Source organism: Lissotriton vulgaris, chromosome 2_1, assembly GCF_964263255.1.
Source record: "Lissotriton vulgaris chromosome 2_1, aLisVul1.2, whole genome shotgun sequence".
Lineage (NCBI taxonomy): Eukaryota > Metazoa > Chordata > Amphibia > Caudata > Salamandridae > Lissotriton > Lissotriton vulgaris.
The window spans coordinates 160,707,428-160,725,374 of NC_141687.1; the positions used below are offsets into that span (position 1 = coordinate 160,707,428).

The 17,947-nt window shown below is 41.3% G+C and overlaps 1 protein-coding gene across 1 annotated transcript in view; it reads left to right on the top strand.

The window, feature by feature from the left end:
* Positions 1-9,695, top strand: part of LOC147729750 (eosinophil peroxidase-like) — a 43,508-nt gene extending 33,813 nt beyond the window's left edge. Inside the window, exons 10-13 of the mRNA XM_086954635.1 lie at positions 1,685-1,855; positions 3,926-4,163; positions 5,438-5,649; positions 8,146-9,695. Coding sequence (XP_086810761.1) covers positions 1,685-1,855; positions 3,926-4,163; positions 5,438-5,649; positions 8,146-8,168 — 644 coding nt within the window. The 3' untranslated portion in view covers positions 8,169-9,695. The remainder of the gene's footprint in view (positions 1-1,684; positions 1,856-3,925; positions 4,164-5,437; positions 5,650-8,145) is intronic.
* The last annotated feature ends 8,252 nt before the right edge of the window (positions 9,696-17,947 follow it).

Consider the following 17,947-nt stretch of genomic DNA (forward strand, 5'->3'; position numbering starts at 1 on the left):
GCACTTTGTAATTATTTTAAGCTGTTTTTGGTTCTTTGCCTTTCTATTTGCCTGAGGTCACCAACTTATTTTTTAAGGTTTGTGATATAGGATCCGTTCCTTCGGATTTGTTAATATTTCCCTACTGGCAGTTTTGTCCAGAACACGATCAGAACGAAGCTCTCAGTCGATAGAGGAGTTTCTCTCCATGGGTTTAAAATGTACCTTGCTTTTCAATTTCTCATCTTAAGACTCCAATTCTAGGTACTCTGCTAATCCTACTTATTGGAGCTGCAATTTCAAATGTATGTCCTGCTGGTTTATCTAACATGCAAACTGTCTAGCTGTTGTCTCATTATCTCTCCTAAAGACTACAATGCCATATATATAGCTTCTAAACATGAAGCTACTTAGATAAGGGGTACCTGGCTGGAAAATTGCCTTTTCCTTTAAGGAAAGATTGTAGAGATTTGCCAGACTCAGCGCAAAATATGAGTATATGATTTCCTTCTATCGGAGTTGAAGAAATGTTTTGTTAGCCTCTTTCCGTTAGTTGCATCATGAAAGACATGAGCATGTATTACAATCAAAAGGTTTCCACCTAAATTCCTCTACAGCGGTTAAGGGAGCTCTTTGAAGGAAATCAATTTTGAGAGGTTCTATATTGAGTGTAATAAAGATCTGTTTCGTAGAGTGAAAGTCAATCATCTTTTAAAGATTGATTGTATCCCTGGAATCCAGCACACACAGACATTACCATTACAAAAGGACCGAGAAAGAAACTCAAAACGTATTAAAAGGTTCTAACAAAGACCCCTTACTGCAGAATATAGGCCGCCCCTGATGAACGCTCTAAATCAGTGTGTGCTAGTTTCAACTTGTTACAGTAGTATTCTTTGACCATATCCTTCCACATACAGCCTGAAGCTCTGATTTAGGGAAGTAGCATGGGTGTAGCACATTTACTCCCAGTTGGTGTCCAATATTGGCCCTGGGAATTGCATTGCAATGCTTTTTTATAGTGAGGAGAAATCAACAACCTGAACTTTCAAAAGACCAAATGGAGTGAATAAAAACCCAAGTGTAGGTTCGAAGGTGATTCAACATTGATAATTATTCACTAACTTTCCGAGGTTTGTGATTGGCTGCACTGAACGGTTTCAAAAATGCCTTTTCTTGTTTACAACCACAGTGAAACTGCACAATCAGCATTTAATGACCCAGTCAGTGGTTTAAGGGATATTACAAAAACCCAGAAGTTAAAACCATGTATCGGTCCAGTTACAAATGTATGTGTAAACCCAAGTCTCAAGTTGAAGAGGGATAATTCAGTACCTCCAAACCATCAGTACCATGGAGTCAAATGCAAAAATTGCAAGTGCTCATGCTTGGCCCAAGCACAAACCATACATGTGCTCTCTGGCTCTCCAAAAACAAAACTCTATTTTCTGGTGCATGCCCCAAAATTTACAACGTTATTAAGTGAGCACATATATTGTGCAAAGTATTTGCAGTATCCAATCAGAAATCCATCATGGTAAGCTTACCACTGAAAGCAAACCAGAAAGTGTAGCTTTCATTTCCCATCATACAGGCCACGTCTCAGCTAAACTAGTTTTTTAAACGTCCTTGCTCACTCAATATAGTTACATTGTCACGATCACAGTACAGATGTAGTAATTGTATTCATTTTTTTTTCTCGTAGGTGGCATTGACCCTGTCCTCCGTGGCCTCATGTCAAATCGTGCAAAGCTGAACAGGCAGAATCAGATGGTGGTGGATGAACTGCGAGACCGTCTCTTCAAACTATTCAAGAGGATTGGCCTTGATCTAGCGGCTATCAACCTGCAACGAGGCCGAGATCACGCAATCCCAGGTATGACCCTTTTAAGGTTTGGCCCCAAAGGTCAGAGTGGGAAAACACTTGTATCCCAGGTAAGGAGCTAGATGGAAGAGAATAAAGCTTCAGACTAAGGACTAGAAGACAGAGAACATGAGTTCTAGGTAAAAGACAAAGGGGAGAGAGAATACGGCTTCACAGGTAAGAAACCAGGTAAGGAGGGAGAAAGATTCCTAAACTTGAGCCTTCAGTCATTAAACCATAAGATAGAGAGCTAATCTTTCTAGGTAAGTGGCCTAGGGTATAACATGGTTTTCAGGTTAAACTCTGGGGAAGCTCTGTTCTCCAGAGTAAGCACTCATTTGTAGATGTGCCTTCAACACGTGTTCAGCTGAAAGTAAAGGTTTTTACCTAAAAATGTTCTTGTCAGTGTAGAAGATGGCGGCAGCAGGTGGTGACATTTCAGTTAGGTTGGGGTGCAGTTCTGCTACTTATACCGGCCTCTTACTGCATCAAGTAAAGTAGAGCATTCAGTGCGGTTGTTTTCTAACCAGGTTTAGAAAACCATCTGAGTGAACAGCACATTTTTACAGCAATATTTTTTAAAATAAAACTGTGCCTACTATAAAATAATTAAAAACCCAGGAGTAATACTGTCTGCCCAGCTCAACATTATTTTTGCCAGAAGTAAAACAGTGCTTTATAGACAGTGTTGCTACCCATCAAAATGTGAGCATCAAAACAGAACATATAAAATACTCTACCAGGGTATTTATATCAATAAATACTTGGGAATTACTCTAATGTTGGAGGCTTCTGCAATAACATTAGGGTGCTGCTCTAATATCCCTAGGCAATTTTTGCAAATGATGCTCGTTATGCCATCCTGCCAGTTACTGCTCAAAAATGCCAGTGTGATTTACAAATATACCAGAAGGCTGGTCAGGTTCTGCAGCTGACTACTCAAACTTGCCAGTGTTCTTCTAAAGGTGCCAGCCAGTCATGGGTGAGACTTAAATTAATATGGGAGGCTCAGTTCTCCAATAGGGTTTCTTAACAATGCCCGAGCTGTTCAATGTGCTATATAGCGTTCATGGTACATAGGTTTTCTTTCTTGGTTCCCTTTTAATTTTCCTCGCACTGTAGTAGGCACAGCCCACCACTTCACTGTACAGTCAAAGCATGAACACACTGTTTAATTACACATAGTTTTTAAATAAGTCTCACTTACTGTTTTTAACTAATGTTTAACTTAGTATGTACAGGGTTTCAAACCCTGTTCAGGTTACTGATATATGGTTTGCACATTTTGGATGTAACTACGTCCTCTGATTTCATAAAAGGAAACTAATGGGGACACCTAAAGAGGTCGAATGTGATGCAGTTTTTTTCACCAGAAAGTATTTTCATACTAGAAAAACAGCCCTAAATGGGGTTAAGGTAATTACATTTAAAAAGCAGGCTGAGGTCTCTAACCTTTAGTGATCTCCTACGGTGGTTATGAAAGATGGTTTTAAGATGGTTAGCGCCAAGATATTTAACAAACAGCCTGACATATGCAAAGGACAGAGCCACTAAATCAAAGAAGAAACTTTAATATTTCGATATATGGGCAAGAATCAACAATTGAAGTGAGAAAATTAAGAAACATGTACCCGGGTGCGTATTTGGTCAGTAAGTCATTTCACACTATGGGCTTCAAAATGAGCACATAAGACAGGGGATCTAAGATTTTACATTGGCACTCCTTTATTACAGAATTATATCCCTTCAGCCAGTCCACGCTTTTAACTATATGCACGTATCCTGGGACATGTGGTTTCAATTTAAAAGTTGACTGTAGAGTGTGAAATTAAAAATAATGCAGAATTCAACATTTTGTTTGCTAAGAAGCCAAATCAAATTAAAGGTGTCATTCATGACATGAGAACAACTTCCAGCTGTGCCCCTAGCACAACAATGCAATGGTATGTTGACCATCACTAGTGATTTTGGAAGTTTCTTTCAAACTTCCCACCACCCAATACAAATTTAACTGATTGCTGTTTCAGGGTATAAATTGGAAAATTACATTCTCACCACTCTACTGTCTATCCCTCACAATAGATTACGGTGCTTGGCGGCGTTTTTGTGGACTCTCTGAGCCACAAAATCTGGCAGAACTCCAAAGAGTCCTGAATAATGGTGACCTTGCCAGAAAGTTGATAGACCTCTATGGGACTCCCAAAAATATTGATATTTGGCTTGGAGGAGTGGCAGAACCTTTTGTTCCTGGTGGGAAAATTGGACCTCTTCTAGCCTGCATCATTGGAAACCAGTTCCGTGTGGCCCGGGATGGTGACCGGTAAGTGCATCACTTTTTAGAATATTTTGAATGTTTGTGTGAAGAGATAGCTGAACTCCCTGTAAACAAACAACCCCCATGTCATTCTCAGGAAGTACTGGCTCTTGATCTGTGGTGAGACCCTTGTAGACATTTTAGAGATGGCTAGGTGTCTTTGGGAACAGATTGTGTACCTCTGTATAAGAAGACACTGTCTTTGGGACCATAGCCTGGATCTGTGTCTGTTGGCATACACCCTTTTATGTTTGTATCTGTAAAGAGAATTCCCCATCAGGTGTCTGTTGGGATAGACCTCTTTGGATATATAGCTGTCGGCAAAATACCCTTCAGATTTTTGTCTGTTGGGATAAAACTCTTTAGATATATATATATATATATATATATATATATATAAAAAGAGTCCCTTTCAGGCCTGTGTCTGTTGAGATAGACATCTTTAGGTTCATTTGTGTGAGGAGTGTTCCCTTAAGGCTTATATCTGTCAGGATAGACCTCCTTAGATCTGTTTGTGTCCTTTAAAGACATGTGGGTGATCAATGATTGGCAATGACAAAGGAGAATAAACACATGCTTACAAAATGACATAGCAGTTAAACACTGTTCATATCAGATTCTGCAAACCTCTAATTCTAACTGTCCTGACCTCTGTTTGTGTAGCAGTTAAAGTGCAACTTCCAGAATCAGACACTAACCCAATTGAACTATGTCTAAAAGCGCAGTTTTGAAAAAAGAAAACCCAAATCTCAAACATGGGGTCCGTGGTGCTAGGGACTAATTTTGTAAGCTCATCTCTAGTCCAGTATTGGAATGGGGTGATCAGGCAAAACTCAGCTGAGAACTTTACCATTTGATCTGACATTTCCCAGCTGTACAATAATGCTAGGTGTTGATAGCAGGAGCATATCACCCACACCATAAAAGGGGTTTACTCAAGTGCAAGATTACAGTTATGGGTAATACTGTGCATGAGAAAAGGCATTAATGCTTCAAAGTCATCTTTTGTGCATTGCTTGCAGCAATACATTTGGCCATGTGCTTGTGCAAGTTTCTAACATGTGTAAGTGGTTTCTGGTTCAGGCATAGGCTACCTGGATGTGCATATTATCATGCAGTGCAAATTCTAGGTTTGGAGTTTACTTGGTGTACTCCTCGTGGACTAGCAGAAATGTGATAATGGCAGTTGTAGCCGATGGCACTGGTGTGAAATGTCTCTGAAATGTGCCTCATATGGTAAGCAGGCCTTCACCATATGTGCTGCTTTCTTTCCTACACAGGTTTTATTATGAGAGTCCCGGTGTTTTCAGCAGTGCCCAACGACGCTCTCTGGAAAGGATCACACTGGCGCGAGTCATCTGTGACAACACGGCAATCACTGAAGTGCCAAGAAATGTCTTTATGGCAAACAGTTACCCACGAGATTTTGTGCGTTGCAACCAGATTCCTGCCCTCGACTTAAGTCCCTGGAGGAGCCGAGGCACTGAGCCTGGTACGTTCACGACGATACATAATCTTTGTGATTTTCTTCCCAGAAGTTTGCAAGCTGTCTCTACAATAGGGGATTCTTGCAGATTACCCAACTGGTGCTGCATGGCACTGGCCACAGAATCCCAGATATTACTCTTTTGCTGGTGAGGGTTTGGATACTAAGTGGAAGATAGTCCTAGTATTACTGGAGTGTCCCAAGGTGTATAACAGATGGAAGACACCACTCTTTCCATGTTGTTGACTGAGTTCACTAATTCCTCGAATCCAGACAAATGCCGGAATACTCCATTACCTCTTTGTCTGTCCTCCGGTCCTAGGCCTCCCTACTAGTGTAGAGGCCCCATCCCAAACAGATTGCCCAAAGTCTGAAAAAACATACTAAGCACAGAATGATCCTTGCTCTAATTTAGATTGCTATGGGGTATAAATACCCCCTCCCTTCCAAGACTTCCAGTTCAAGGTTAGACGCTTCTTCTGTTTTAATGTATGTGCTTACATTTCATCTCACTCTGCTGATACATTTTCAGTGCAGTGCTCCGATACTATTCCCGCTCATGCGCTGGGCGAGGGAAGGGAGCTAGTTCATGTCTCCGAATGTGCTGCTTGGAAGCCACTGAGGTCAGCAGTCCCATCGCTTAGTGGTGTCGAAAGGGTAACACAAGGTTTTTTGTTCATTTTCTCATTTTGAGAGAATAGTCGGTACCGAGCAACCCATACCCAGTTGTGAAGGTCAGAAAGTTACTTTCTATACATTTTCGATGCCTAATTCCGCATATACGTACCTTGGTGATCTAGCTCTTCACGGTACATAGATGTGGAGTTAAGATTATTAGATACTTACCTTTGTCTCTGAACTTACCTTTTGGTACTTTGGCCTATTGTTATAAAATATTCTGTCCCATCGATTTTGGAATACGATATTCACAGCCAGTCGTATGTTCCACTACCAATAAGGAATCTAGACCTTGTTTTCTACCACTCACATTTCTGTTCACATCGAAACCCTGTCTCTTATCTGCATTCAGTTTCACACATGCTAAAAAATGTAAGTGGTTCCTACAAACACAGCAACTAGAACAAATTAAAACCTATAAATATCTTTAAGTAATATTTGATGAGAAGGACTTCTTGAAGCAGCATAGGATGGATTTACAGAGGAAAGGAAACACCTTACTCTTGGCATTCCGTTCATTAGAGGTCACTAGGAGGCCCAAGCCACCAACTAAATCTGCAAAACATTTATGAACTATCATGTATTGAAGTGAAACAATACGGGTAGAGATGCAGTAACATTAAATAGAACTGTCGCTAAAATATTTAGATCTCTTTTTAACCTTCAATGCAATTTCTCGCCAGCTCAAATCAAGTTAGACTTTGGTCCGCTAAACAATTTTTGCACAAAAAGGATAGCTCGTCAAAATCTGGAACAGAATAAAATCAAATATTTCAAATTAGTTTAACCAAACTTTTTGGCATGAAGTTCAAACAAATCCGTAGACAACAATATGGAAGTATTTAATTGAGGTACTAGAAGATTTGTCAATTCATTCTTTATAGGAAAAGCCTCTGGCTCCAGCAATGTTTAAAAAAAAAAAGCATCAAATGTTTTAACAAAAAATATTTCAATACTAAAGGATAAGGATTTATTTGCACCTTGGTCGCATGCCTGGATGGTTATAAATTAATTTAAAATGCTTAAATCACAGTACTATTTAGAGTTTGCTGCAAAAAAGCAGGTACACAAGAGTACAATTTGGAATACTTCCAGGCCTTGCGCACGCAATACACTGGTTGCAATAAACAAGACCAACCTCTTATAGGCTGGGTGAACTTGGTAAAGAGAAACATCATTCATTTAATCTGTACATGCCCAGCCTTATTGGAAATAAGTTGGAGGTTATTTATGATACCATTTAATCAGCGGGCCATTTGTTCATGCAGACAAGCTGTGATAACAGGCTTTAAATCTGATACAGCACTGAAATGTATATTTGTAAAATTCAGTAGGGCAGTGGAAATGAAAATGGTATATACTACGTGATCACACTTTTAACCCTAGCAATGAATGTTTCCTTAATTAATATAATGTAGAAATATGTAAGGTCGGTTTCTGATCAATGTAAATATGTAATAATAATTTTAATAACTTTCAGTGATTTTACAATTATGGCTAAATTGATTTCCCTCATGATGATTTTATTCCTTTTTTAATATTGTAAGATTTTAATTAATCAACAAACTATTACTACTACCACACATGCTATCTTCCTCTTACATGCCCACCTTTACATTCAGGCATATGGTGTATCCTACTTTTGCTTGCCATCCTTCCCACGCCAGACTCCTGTCCTACTCATACCTAGAGTATGTTGATCGCACTTACTTTCCACTCACACACTACCCTCATTTCTTAAACTTACCTTCCTCCCCCCATTCATTTAGCATTGGTGGCATGTTGCCTCATTTCTCCAGTAACACCTTTTTTTTTCTTCCGCAGAACATGAAGAATCTGCTTTGTAGGAGCCAGCGATATCCAGAACGAAGCCCACAAGACATTGAGCTTTTATTGTGAACGAGGAAATCTTACCTTTGATCCTACATCTTCCTGTCATTGGTTCTCTACCTCTGAGTGACAGTGCTCTTAATTACATCGGGGGAAACTTCAACTTACAATCTAAGCACCATTTGTAATGTTCCTTGGAGAGACCATTTTCCTGAAATCCTACAATTTAACTCCAGTGTCTGGAGAGATTTTCTCTTGAGAGCCACACTTACTCTCATGTATGGTGAGGCCTTCACCAAGATCCCAAAAATGTATGGAGTTTTACTACTGTAATTCTACCCTTAGTCCCAGTATATACTTACGCCTTTATCATATGCTCATGCCGTCATCGAAGTGGATGGAGAAACCTTCTGCTTGAGATTCTACACTTAACCCTAGTACATGGAGAGACCTTCCTCAAAGCACACAGCTATTTCCAGTGCTTGGAGGGGCCTTTGTACTGAGATCCTATCCGAGTACATGGAGAGCCCTTCATCCTCCGATCCTACACCTAATACTATTGTTTGAAAAGCAATCCATTCTAAAATCCTTAACCCAAATCCTGGAGAGGTGACACCTTCTTTCTGAGACCGTACACCTAATAGTGCATAGTGAGTGCTTCTTCATCCTGAAATCCTACACCTAATCCTAGTGCTTGGAAAGAACTTCACTCTGAGATCCTACACCAAATCCTAAAGGGTGGAGAGACCTTCTTTATGAAATCCTGCACTCAATCCTAGTGTTTGGGAGACATTCATCCTTAAATACTGCACCCCATTGAAGTGTATATAGAGACTTGTATCCACTGGGCCGACATGGAGTCATGGTTACTGAAACAAGCTATTCTATACTCAAGTCTACTAGTTAGAAATGTCAAGCCTGAGATTTTAGGATCAGTCTTAGTCCCTCGAGAGATATTAATCATGAAATGCACTTCTAGACTATACTGTTGAATTGATAGACCTTTGCCATGAGAGACTATTTAAAGTCCTTTCCTTTGTGAGACTACCATGTATCCGTCCTAGGCCTCAATCTGTCCATGTGTCTCATAATCCATTCAGCAACAAGATTCCTCTTAACTCCACCTGAGAACCTCTGCTTCACTTGTGTGAGCGGTGGATCAGTGTGTGGTCGCATGTAGAATCTAAAAGTAAATGAATCATGAAGGACAAAAGAGCATCTAGAAGACCCTCAGATAGGCTCGAGGAAAAGTCTCTTTCAGATTTTTACTTATCATGAAGTTAGAAGATCCTGCAAGCCTGTCCCTACTACTGTGATCATGAAGGACATATGGTTTCATAAAGCATATATTCTTCTTCCTTGCAATTGTTTATTATGTGGTATTTGCACAAGATAAAGCTGGAAGCATTCTTCCCTGTATTTATAGTTGTCTGCTGAGCTAATTGTCTTGCAGTATATTCAGGGCCAACTATCCAAATAATCCTATTCCAAGTCAATCAAATTAATGTTATTTTTGTAACTAATAAATATGCTTATTGAGTCCTATCTTTTCTACGTCTATTTTAACACTTCTTCATGGCATTAATACTCTGGGGGGGGGAAAAAACGATTTTCTACGAGACATGGGATTATGTAAGGACCGTTGCTTGTCTTGTTGTGTGCTTGCCAATAGATTGGCTGGAGAGAGCTTTGTTTATTTATTTACTTGAGTTTTATATTGCGCTCGCTAAAACCAGAGGTATCAGAACGCTTTACATGAGAATTAGCTAGGTTACAAGTTGCAGAAGGTACATCCATTACAAGTTGCATCAGTTGGTTCAAGGCGTGTAGGGGGTAAGGGGGTAATGTAAAAGGGCAACAGGAAGGGAGATGAAGCAGAAAATTGTCAAAAGGAAAAAACAGCAAGTAGGGGGAGATTCAGGGGACAGAGGACAAGAATGGGGGAGGCAAGGAGAGAATTAAGGAGGGAAGGGGTGCGGTGTAGGGGAAGGAGACAGCAAGGAGACGAGGGAGTAACTGTGTCTGATGTCTGGCTGGGTCGGTGGGAGACAGCTCCCCGCTGTAAAGGGATAATTTCTAGTCTTCTATTTTGTGTGATTCCCTTGTCACCGTGGACTCGCTCAGCGGGGTTGCTGAGACTCCAGGGCATAGATGCTGGGTCCCTCCCCAACAAGGGGAGTAGGAGTGTTTTGGACAAGGGCATACTAGAGGGGGCCATAATAGGGAGTCGGGCTGGTAGGGTTGCATAGTTTACAAATTACACATTATTACAGACGGTACATCAATTACGAATTACATCCATTTGTTCAAGGCGTGTAGAAGGGTAAGGGGCTAATGTAAAAGGGTGACTGGGAGGGAGATCGAGCGGAGCATAGGCACTGGGATAAACAAAGCGGGTAGGGTGAAAGATTCAGGGGAGAGAGGGAAGGAATAGGGGAGGCAGGCAAAGAATGAAGGATGGGAGAGATGGGGGAGGGGGTAGGAGACACAGCGAGGAGACGAGGAAGTCTAGGCTAGACCTAGAGGTATCAGTGCTTTACATGAGGATTAAGGCGTGTTACGGCGTTAAATCGCAGTTACAGTACAGTTAGATCCGTTGCTGGTGCATTCCATAAACATGGAAAAACAAGTTGAAGAAAACAATGTCTGATGTCCAGTCGGTCCCTCTGCTCATCTATTTCCACAATTTTTGGCTGTTGGACTTCAAAGAGTGGGGTACTGAAGCATGGTACTTTCATAGAAATGCTTACTAGCTGTTCTTTAGCTGAGTTCTTTTGGTGAGAGCACATTATTGCCTTCAAAACGCTTGGGTGACCTTGCCAGTCCTGGCTAGGAACCTGCACCTGTGCCTGAAGCAGCTGGGAGATAGGTGCTATTGCGTTGGCGCTTCACTAAGTCTGAATGTGCTACTCCTTTGCCCTGCAGCAGCCACTTTTGTGATTCCATTCACAAGAGAGCAGCACAGCATGCACCCACTGTACAAGCTGATCACCTTCCGAGGCTCTCTCCTTTCCGTGCTACATTGCACTAACCTCTAGCCCCAGTGACACAAGTGTACTCAGGCCTCACACCAGCAGTTCCTTTAATGCTCCTGCTGCCCACGTCAGACAGCAACAAAGTTGGAGAGTGTGATGTGTAGGATTGCCCACTCTTTACGCAACACTGCCTCTCCTCCTTCCTGGCCCTAATGGCTTTATGGTCGAGTATTACACACAAAATGCTGGTTGTTGGAACACTCCTTGCTGAATATGGCCCTGCATGGATGGATGTCATTACCCACTCAAAAAAAGCCTGTTCCGAAGTCTACCCGCAGCTTACAGAATTTTCGAGCTTACTGCTGCCATAAGAGCCTTCTTGGAATATTTGTATGCCAATTGCAATGCCATGTCTGTTTAGAACTGTGCATTTGACCTGACACATGATTTTACCCTGAGCAGGCTTGTAACTAGGTGAAACATGTCGGCTGCACTTATCTGTATACAGTGAAGAAGAAATAGATTAGAGAGTCGCAGAAACAATCAAAGGATGTATTCATTTCATTGACTCCTGGTGTCCTATGTACAAATGTTTGAATGGGGGCTCTTTTGTTTCCTCTTAACTGTGTTAAAACACCTTTACGGGGTTGTCTGCATTGCGCCACTTGCATGGCTGCTTTCTGTCTCACAGGACTGTAGGAGTTCCTCTGTTCAAAGTTCATGGCCATGTAGCCCTAGTAGAGTTCACTACCCTCATGCCTCGCGCGTTTTGAGCATTTGTCTTGTATATAGCGTCCCTGGTGACTGCTGAACAAAATATTTTAACCTTCATTACTCTACCCCTGGTGATCAGGCTGTCCATACTTTACCTCTAGTGTGTGGAAGGAGAGGTTTGCACTGAAAGTATTGTGCTGTATCAGGTGAATGTGCCAAGAGGGAAGCTTTCACTGTTGTCCATGATGTGTTTGCTATGTGTGTTGGGCTCAGGCTGGAAAGTAATCTGCTGCTCCTGTCCTCACCATGGATTACAACTTGAGTGCAACAAGCGCACTATACACCCATCACAGCCAGGGCTTGTCTGACCCTTACTAAAACCCATTTGAAGGACATAGTGGAGAGGTGTCACTGCTGGGCTCCTGACACTGAAGCAATGCAACAAGAGCCTTCATAGGGAGAATTGTATTATATATCAGCATTTATATAGCACTTACTACTATGTGGGGTGCAGAAGCACTTGCCAACTTGAGTAGCATGCTACGCCATGTGGAGTGTGGCTGGAAGGATGTTTTTGTTTTGATCCTATGTGGGTAGCGGTTTTATGTCATGTGTAATGACACCGGCGGTGCAGTTATCGTGTTATGGGACGCAGCCCGCAACAGTGTGTTGGTGATTAAGTGTAAGTGATAGACATGCATTTTTATGATTTTCAGTATGCTGTTAGCTTTGTACAGATCTGCAGATCCCTTTATAGAATCTTTTATGATCTAATCTGCTTAGCATGTACTGCACTGAAATTCTGTATATAGATGTGGTCCTAACCGGGCATGGTTGCAGGGCAAGCAAACAGGAGAGATCTAAAGCTATGAGCATTTTTATTATCTTATACCGGAATCTATGTGAGATGTAAAGAAGGGATCAGATTATATTGATGTTAGACCTGCAGAGCATGGACTACATTAAATCCCATCAAAACTCCTGTTATGCGAGACAGATCTCCATTTATTCCATGCTGTTCATTTTGTGTTTTTTTTTTTAGCTGTACAGTGCTGGTGATGGACACCCTCATAGCAAGTATGTATTAAGTGAATTTGATAGTAAAAAGTTAGAAGTTGTTGCTGAATACTGCGTGTTATGCTTTTTATATTACTGTGGGCCATAGCATGTGTATATATGGAAGCACATAACTGTTATGACGAGCCAAAGTTCAGCCGTTTTGGCTTACCTGCATAATGAAAGCAGTCTAGTTTGCAGGTTGAGTTGTTTGCAATTTATTGGTTGTAAATTGAGGACAGAGCATGAGGCTGTGACCGTTTCCTGGGATCTGTTGCCCGTCTGCAAGTGATGCATTTATCTAGGAAATAGGCAAGTTTCCATCTCTCTTTGGTAGTGTGTATGCTCTTGGGTGCTTTTAATGCTGCTGGTAGGGAGTTCCAGAGCATGGCAGCAAGTACTGAAAAAGCAGTGTCTCCTACGGATTTCGTATGGTAAGGCGATACAATAAGTGGTACAAGCTTCATTTAATTTAACTTGTGGGTTTAGCAGTGGTTTTCCTTGGGGAAACTCTGTGGGCAGTGCAGATTGCCTTGAACATTGCCTTTTTAGTTATAGGTCACCAGTGGAGCAATGGCAGGATAGGGGTTTGTGTTCTCTTGGGTGAAGGTGGAGAATAAGCCTTGTAGCAGCATTTTGGATGAGCTGTATTTTGCATATAATGAATGCGGATGCATCAATGTATAGGTGATTGGCATAGCCAATTTTGGAGATTGAGAGTGTAAGGATGGCTTGCAGTTTGTTGATATGCAAGGTATGAGAAGATATGACCGTGTTATTGTGTAGAAGGCACTCTTTGGGGCGATGTGAAGGGCGTACTTGCACTACACTTTGTCTATGAGATAAGCAATCCATTTAAAACTTTTTCACAAATTCTGATATTGTGAAGTCTTTACAGTAGGGAGTGGTGGTTGCCAGTGTCAAATGCAGCTGATAAATTCTGAACTAATAAGACAATCTGTTTTTGTCCACTGTGTTTTAGATCATTGCAGTTATATATATATATAAGGGCTAACTTTGTGCCTTGCCTGAAACCAGGCTGTTGGCTGACAGTAAGCCATATTGTTTGGTAAAATTAGAGATTTGAGTAAACATTGCTCTTAAAATCTTTTCCTAAGAATAGTCCATTTGATATGGCCCTGATGTAGAGGTTTTTGAATTCAGATGGGAATGAACAGTGTTCCAGGGACTTGTTGAGTAGACACCTGGCTACCTCTCCTGCACAGGTTGAGTGAAAGATTCTTGCAGTGCAGGATCTGATGGTGATCCTAATGGTCTGGTTGCAATGATCATATTGAGGAAACGTTTTAAAACAGAGTATTGATGGTATGCACTGATGGATGGTTATGGTCTTTCTATGGTTTGTTGATTTGGCATTGTTGTGGCGTTGTCTGTGTTTTCATTTAGGTAACTTTCAGACTTTGTACATTTTGAGATCAAGTATTTGGAAAATTTGTCACAATTCTTGCGGCTGGGTGTTTCTGTGCTTAGGCACTCTAGTGTAATTCTGCTATTGTATGGAGTTGTTTGGAAGGGCAGTCTTATTCAGATATGCATGTGTGGTAATGGTTTATTTTTGTGGTTCTGATGGCTCTTTTGTAGGCTTTGCTATAGAGCTCTAGTGTGCTATGGTCGGCTTAATCCCCTGATTTTCTCCATTTGTGCTGTAGTATATTTAGCTGTGTTTTAATTCTTTTGATGTTTTATTAACCCATGTTGTGTTATTAACCCATGTTATGTATGTATAGAATGCATTTAACAAGCATAAATGTTCACTAAAATAAATTTCAGAGCAGACTCCCCTACTCCCTCCACTACTCTGTCCACGTCCGTTTCCTCAACCCTTCTAAGCAGGAGACCAACTGCAAACTGCAATGTCCATTTGTAGCAAAGGAGGAGGGGGTTTCCTTCATGGTACTCACAGCAGCGGAGGCCAGTCCATTACAGCACTAAAGCTGAATAGGGCTGCAAGCCCTGTTTACCTTCTACATATAATATTGTGGTCATATCTGGATGTAGTTCTCGTCCGCTCACTGTATTATATGGGGGAGGGTCGCCATCTTATTAAATGGTTATATGTTGGTATTCCGGCACAGGCATCCATTCAACTTACTGACCTAAGGACAAAATGGACAGACAACTGGAGTTGCAATGACTGACAAAGCATGGGCGAGTATCCCAGAGCATCCCAAGCGAGTATTCTGCACCGCCAAATTTAAATTCATACAAAGTATGTTATTACACAGATCCTATTTAACTCCAAAGAGACTATCACATGTTCCCAATTACACAACACTACTGCCCATGTTGCAGATCCGAGGAGGCGGGCTGAATTCACATGCCTCCACTTCGAGACTATTGGGCAGGGATCCGAACCGCAATTGGGGAGATTAAACATTTTAAGATTGTAGACAACACTCTGGAGTGTTTGTTGGGCCTCCGCAAACGTACTTTGAAGGTCCAGCTGCGCTTCCTTGATCTAGCCCTCATATTGGCCATACGAGCGATCACCATGAGATGGCAGGCAGTGGTGGTACATTGGTGTGGGGCCGAAAGTGCAGTAATTGGGCGGGAAGAGGCTCCCTGATTACGAAAACACCCCATCCCCATGGAATGGGATCTCATGGTAGAAGGCTTTAAATTACTAAGGGGCATAGTATCCAGCAGGGGATTAAAAATTATTGCCGTTTTAACGACCGAAAACTGCAGCTAAAGCGGCGATAATGGACTTGATAATATGGCCTTGTAAATTCCAATAGAACCCCATGTTCTGGTGTGAACATGGGCTTCTATTGGAATTCTCCAGGGCATATTATCTATGAACTCCTGTTTCTTAGACACGCTGACTAAATAACTTTACTTAGGTTTATGCAAGCAGAACTTTAATAGACATGAAAGACACATGTGTACGATAAGAAAACAAAACTGCTGCAATGTATTTGCTATGTCAACTGGAAATTTTCCTGCGATGATCAGTTTCTTTAAAAAAAAAAAGAATCTGGTGTGGTTTTTGTTGGTTTTTGTCATGGCCGTCAATTCATCAAAATGTCAGGAGTAGCGAAGGTGACATCAGAAGCCCTTTGACCTGATGACATCACAGGATGTGTCATCACACATCCTTTCAGGTGATGACAACACATGACCTTTGTCTCTGATGGTAAACAGAAATCACATCGCTTACAAAAACCTACAAAAATGCAATATTTAAATATCAAAAAAGTAAATCTGACACTTAAGTTGCTGCTCAAACATTAGTTGCATCTAATATACTAAAAGTACATTATTTAACCTGCCACGTCCAGGTGTAAAATTCTAGAAAGTGATGATAGGCTTAAAAAGGAAACAGAAGTGCCAGATGTGTAGCCATATTCAGGGTATACACCTTAAACCACAATGTTTCCAAGCCACACAAGGGTGCTAGCTTCGAGACTGCCCCCTTCTGACGCCTCCCTTTATTTACCTCTTCGTTCTAGTTCATAATGGTGATCACTCACTGAGAAGCAGCTGCAGATATACTGGGTGGGCACTTAGCTTGCTGGAGTACGATTGGTCTCACAATGTCAGTGATTCTCTTGTGCATCAGCCTGCGAGTGGGCTGTACAGAGACTCTAGAGTCTATAATCCGGGTGGATCTTCACTCATGAGGCTGGATTGTATGAAACCTCACATCCCCCCCTGAGAGCCTTCCTGGTTGTTACAGTTTTGTAACAAATGCACCTGCCCACATGATGAAATGTTGTGGCAGAACTGGAGAGGGTACTAGGACATAGTTCCTATGCAAGGCTTTGCAAATTAAAAATGTAATGGGGACAGAATAGCTGGTATACTAGTTTTCTTTCAGCAGCTAATTTACAGGTTAACATAGGTTAAAAAATGAAATCTTATTGATTGTCTTTCATTGCTACTCTTCTAGTCTGTTTGTTGATTCACTGCAGCAGAACGCAGAGTATGTCCCAGACAATTTATTTTAATAGGCACAAGACGTTGGCTAAAATGCATCTCAGAGCAGTCTCCTCCCACTCTCCCTCCCCGACTCTGTCCCCGTCAGTCCCCGCACCCCTTTCGAGCAAGAGACAATCTGAAAACTGCATTGTGCATTTGTAGCGAAGGAGGAGGCAGTTTGCTTCATGGTCTTCCAGGTAGCAGAGGCCAGTCCATTCCAGCGCTGAAGCTGAATAGGGCTGCAAATCCGGTTTACCTTCTGCATATAATAATGTGCTGCACCTCTGCGTCTTCTCAGGACAGAGATCGCAAGGGGACTACCGAGGGACACTCAGGGCAAGCCAAGAGTCGCACTGCGACCTCTAATCAGGCCTTAAACTCATAAATGTTACTAGACCTGCAGGTCGAGTAATTTCAATAATCTACTTGACCTTAATGTACTTGACCTGAAAACTGGTCACATTGTGTGACCATTGGCAAATATTTTATTTTAGAGTTGCCTTTTTCTTTCTCACTTGAGTGCACCTTCAAATATGGGAGTTCGGCATTTCTGCTGTACTAAAAAAAACTCTTGTTTGATTAGGCTAAATGTTTGCTCCATGTGTAATAAGAATCTAGCCCACAAATAGGATACACATGTTCCCTGACTTGCTTCTCAGCTTACTGATAGCATAGCCATCGGGGCTGGAGTTTCTCAGTTCATGTTTGAACACTCACTATTAATAAATATAGTTCAATAACATAATGTGGTGGTGCACTGTTATTTACAGACAGTACATTTCCAAGAAATGGGCAAAAACCATTACACTACCTTTCAGATATTAACAATTTATGAACATTGTGTTTCCAAAATGTATTTATCATTTGCACTCACCAAGTAAAGTGTGCTGATTTGTTTTTCATTCAGTTAAAATGTTTTTTTCGTCACACGTATAAAAAATGGGCTTTCACAACTACTGCAATATAGTTCTATGTTTATACAGTTGACTTATTAGCTATTTAAATGTGTTAGGAAAAACCTGATACCCTTCATCCTTTTATTTCATGCTCTTACTGCAGGTCAGACAGTTCACTTTACAAAATCCTGGAACTCTGCAGTCAGAGAAGGA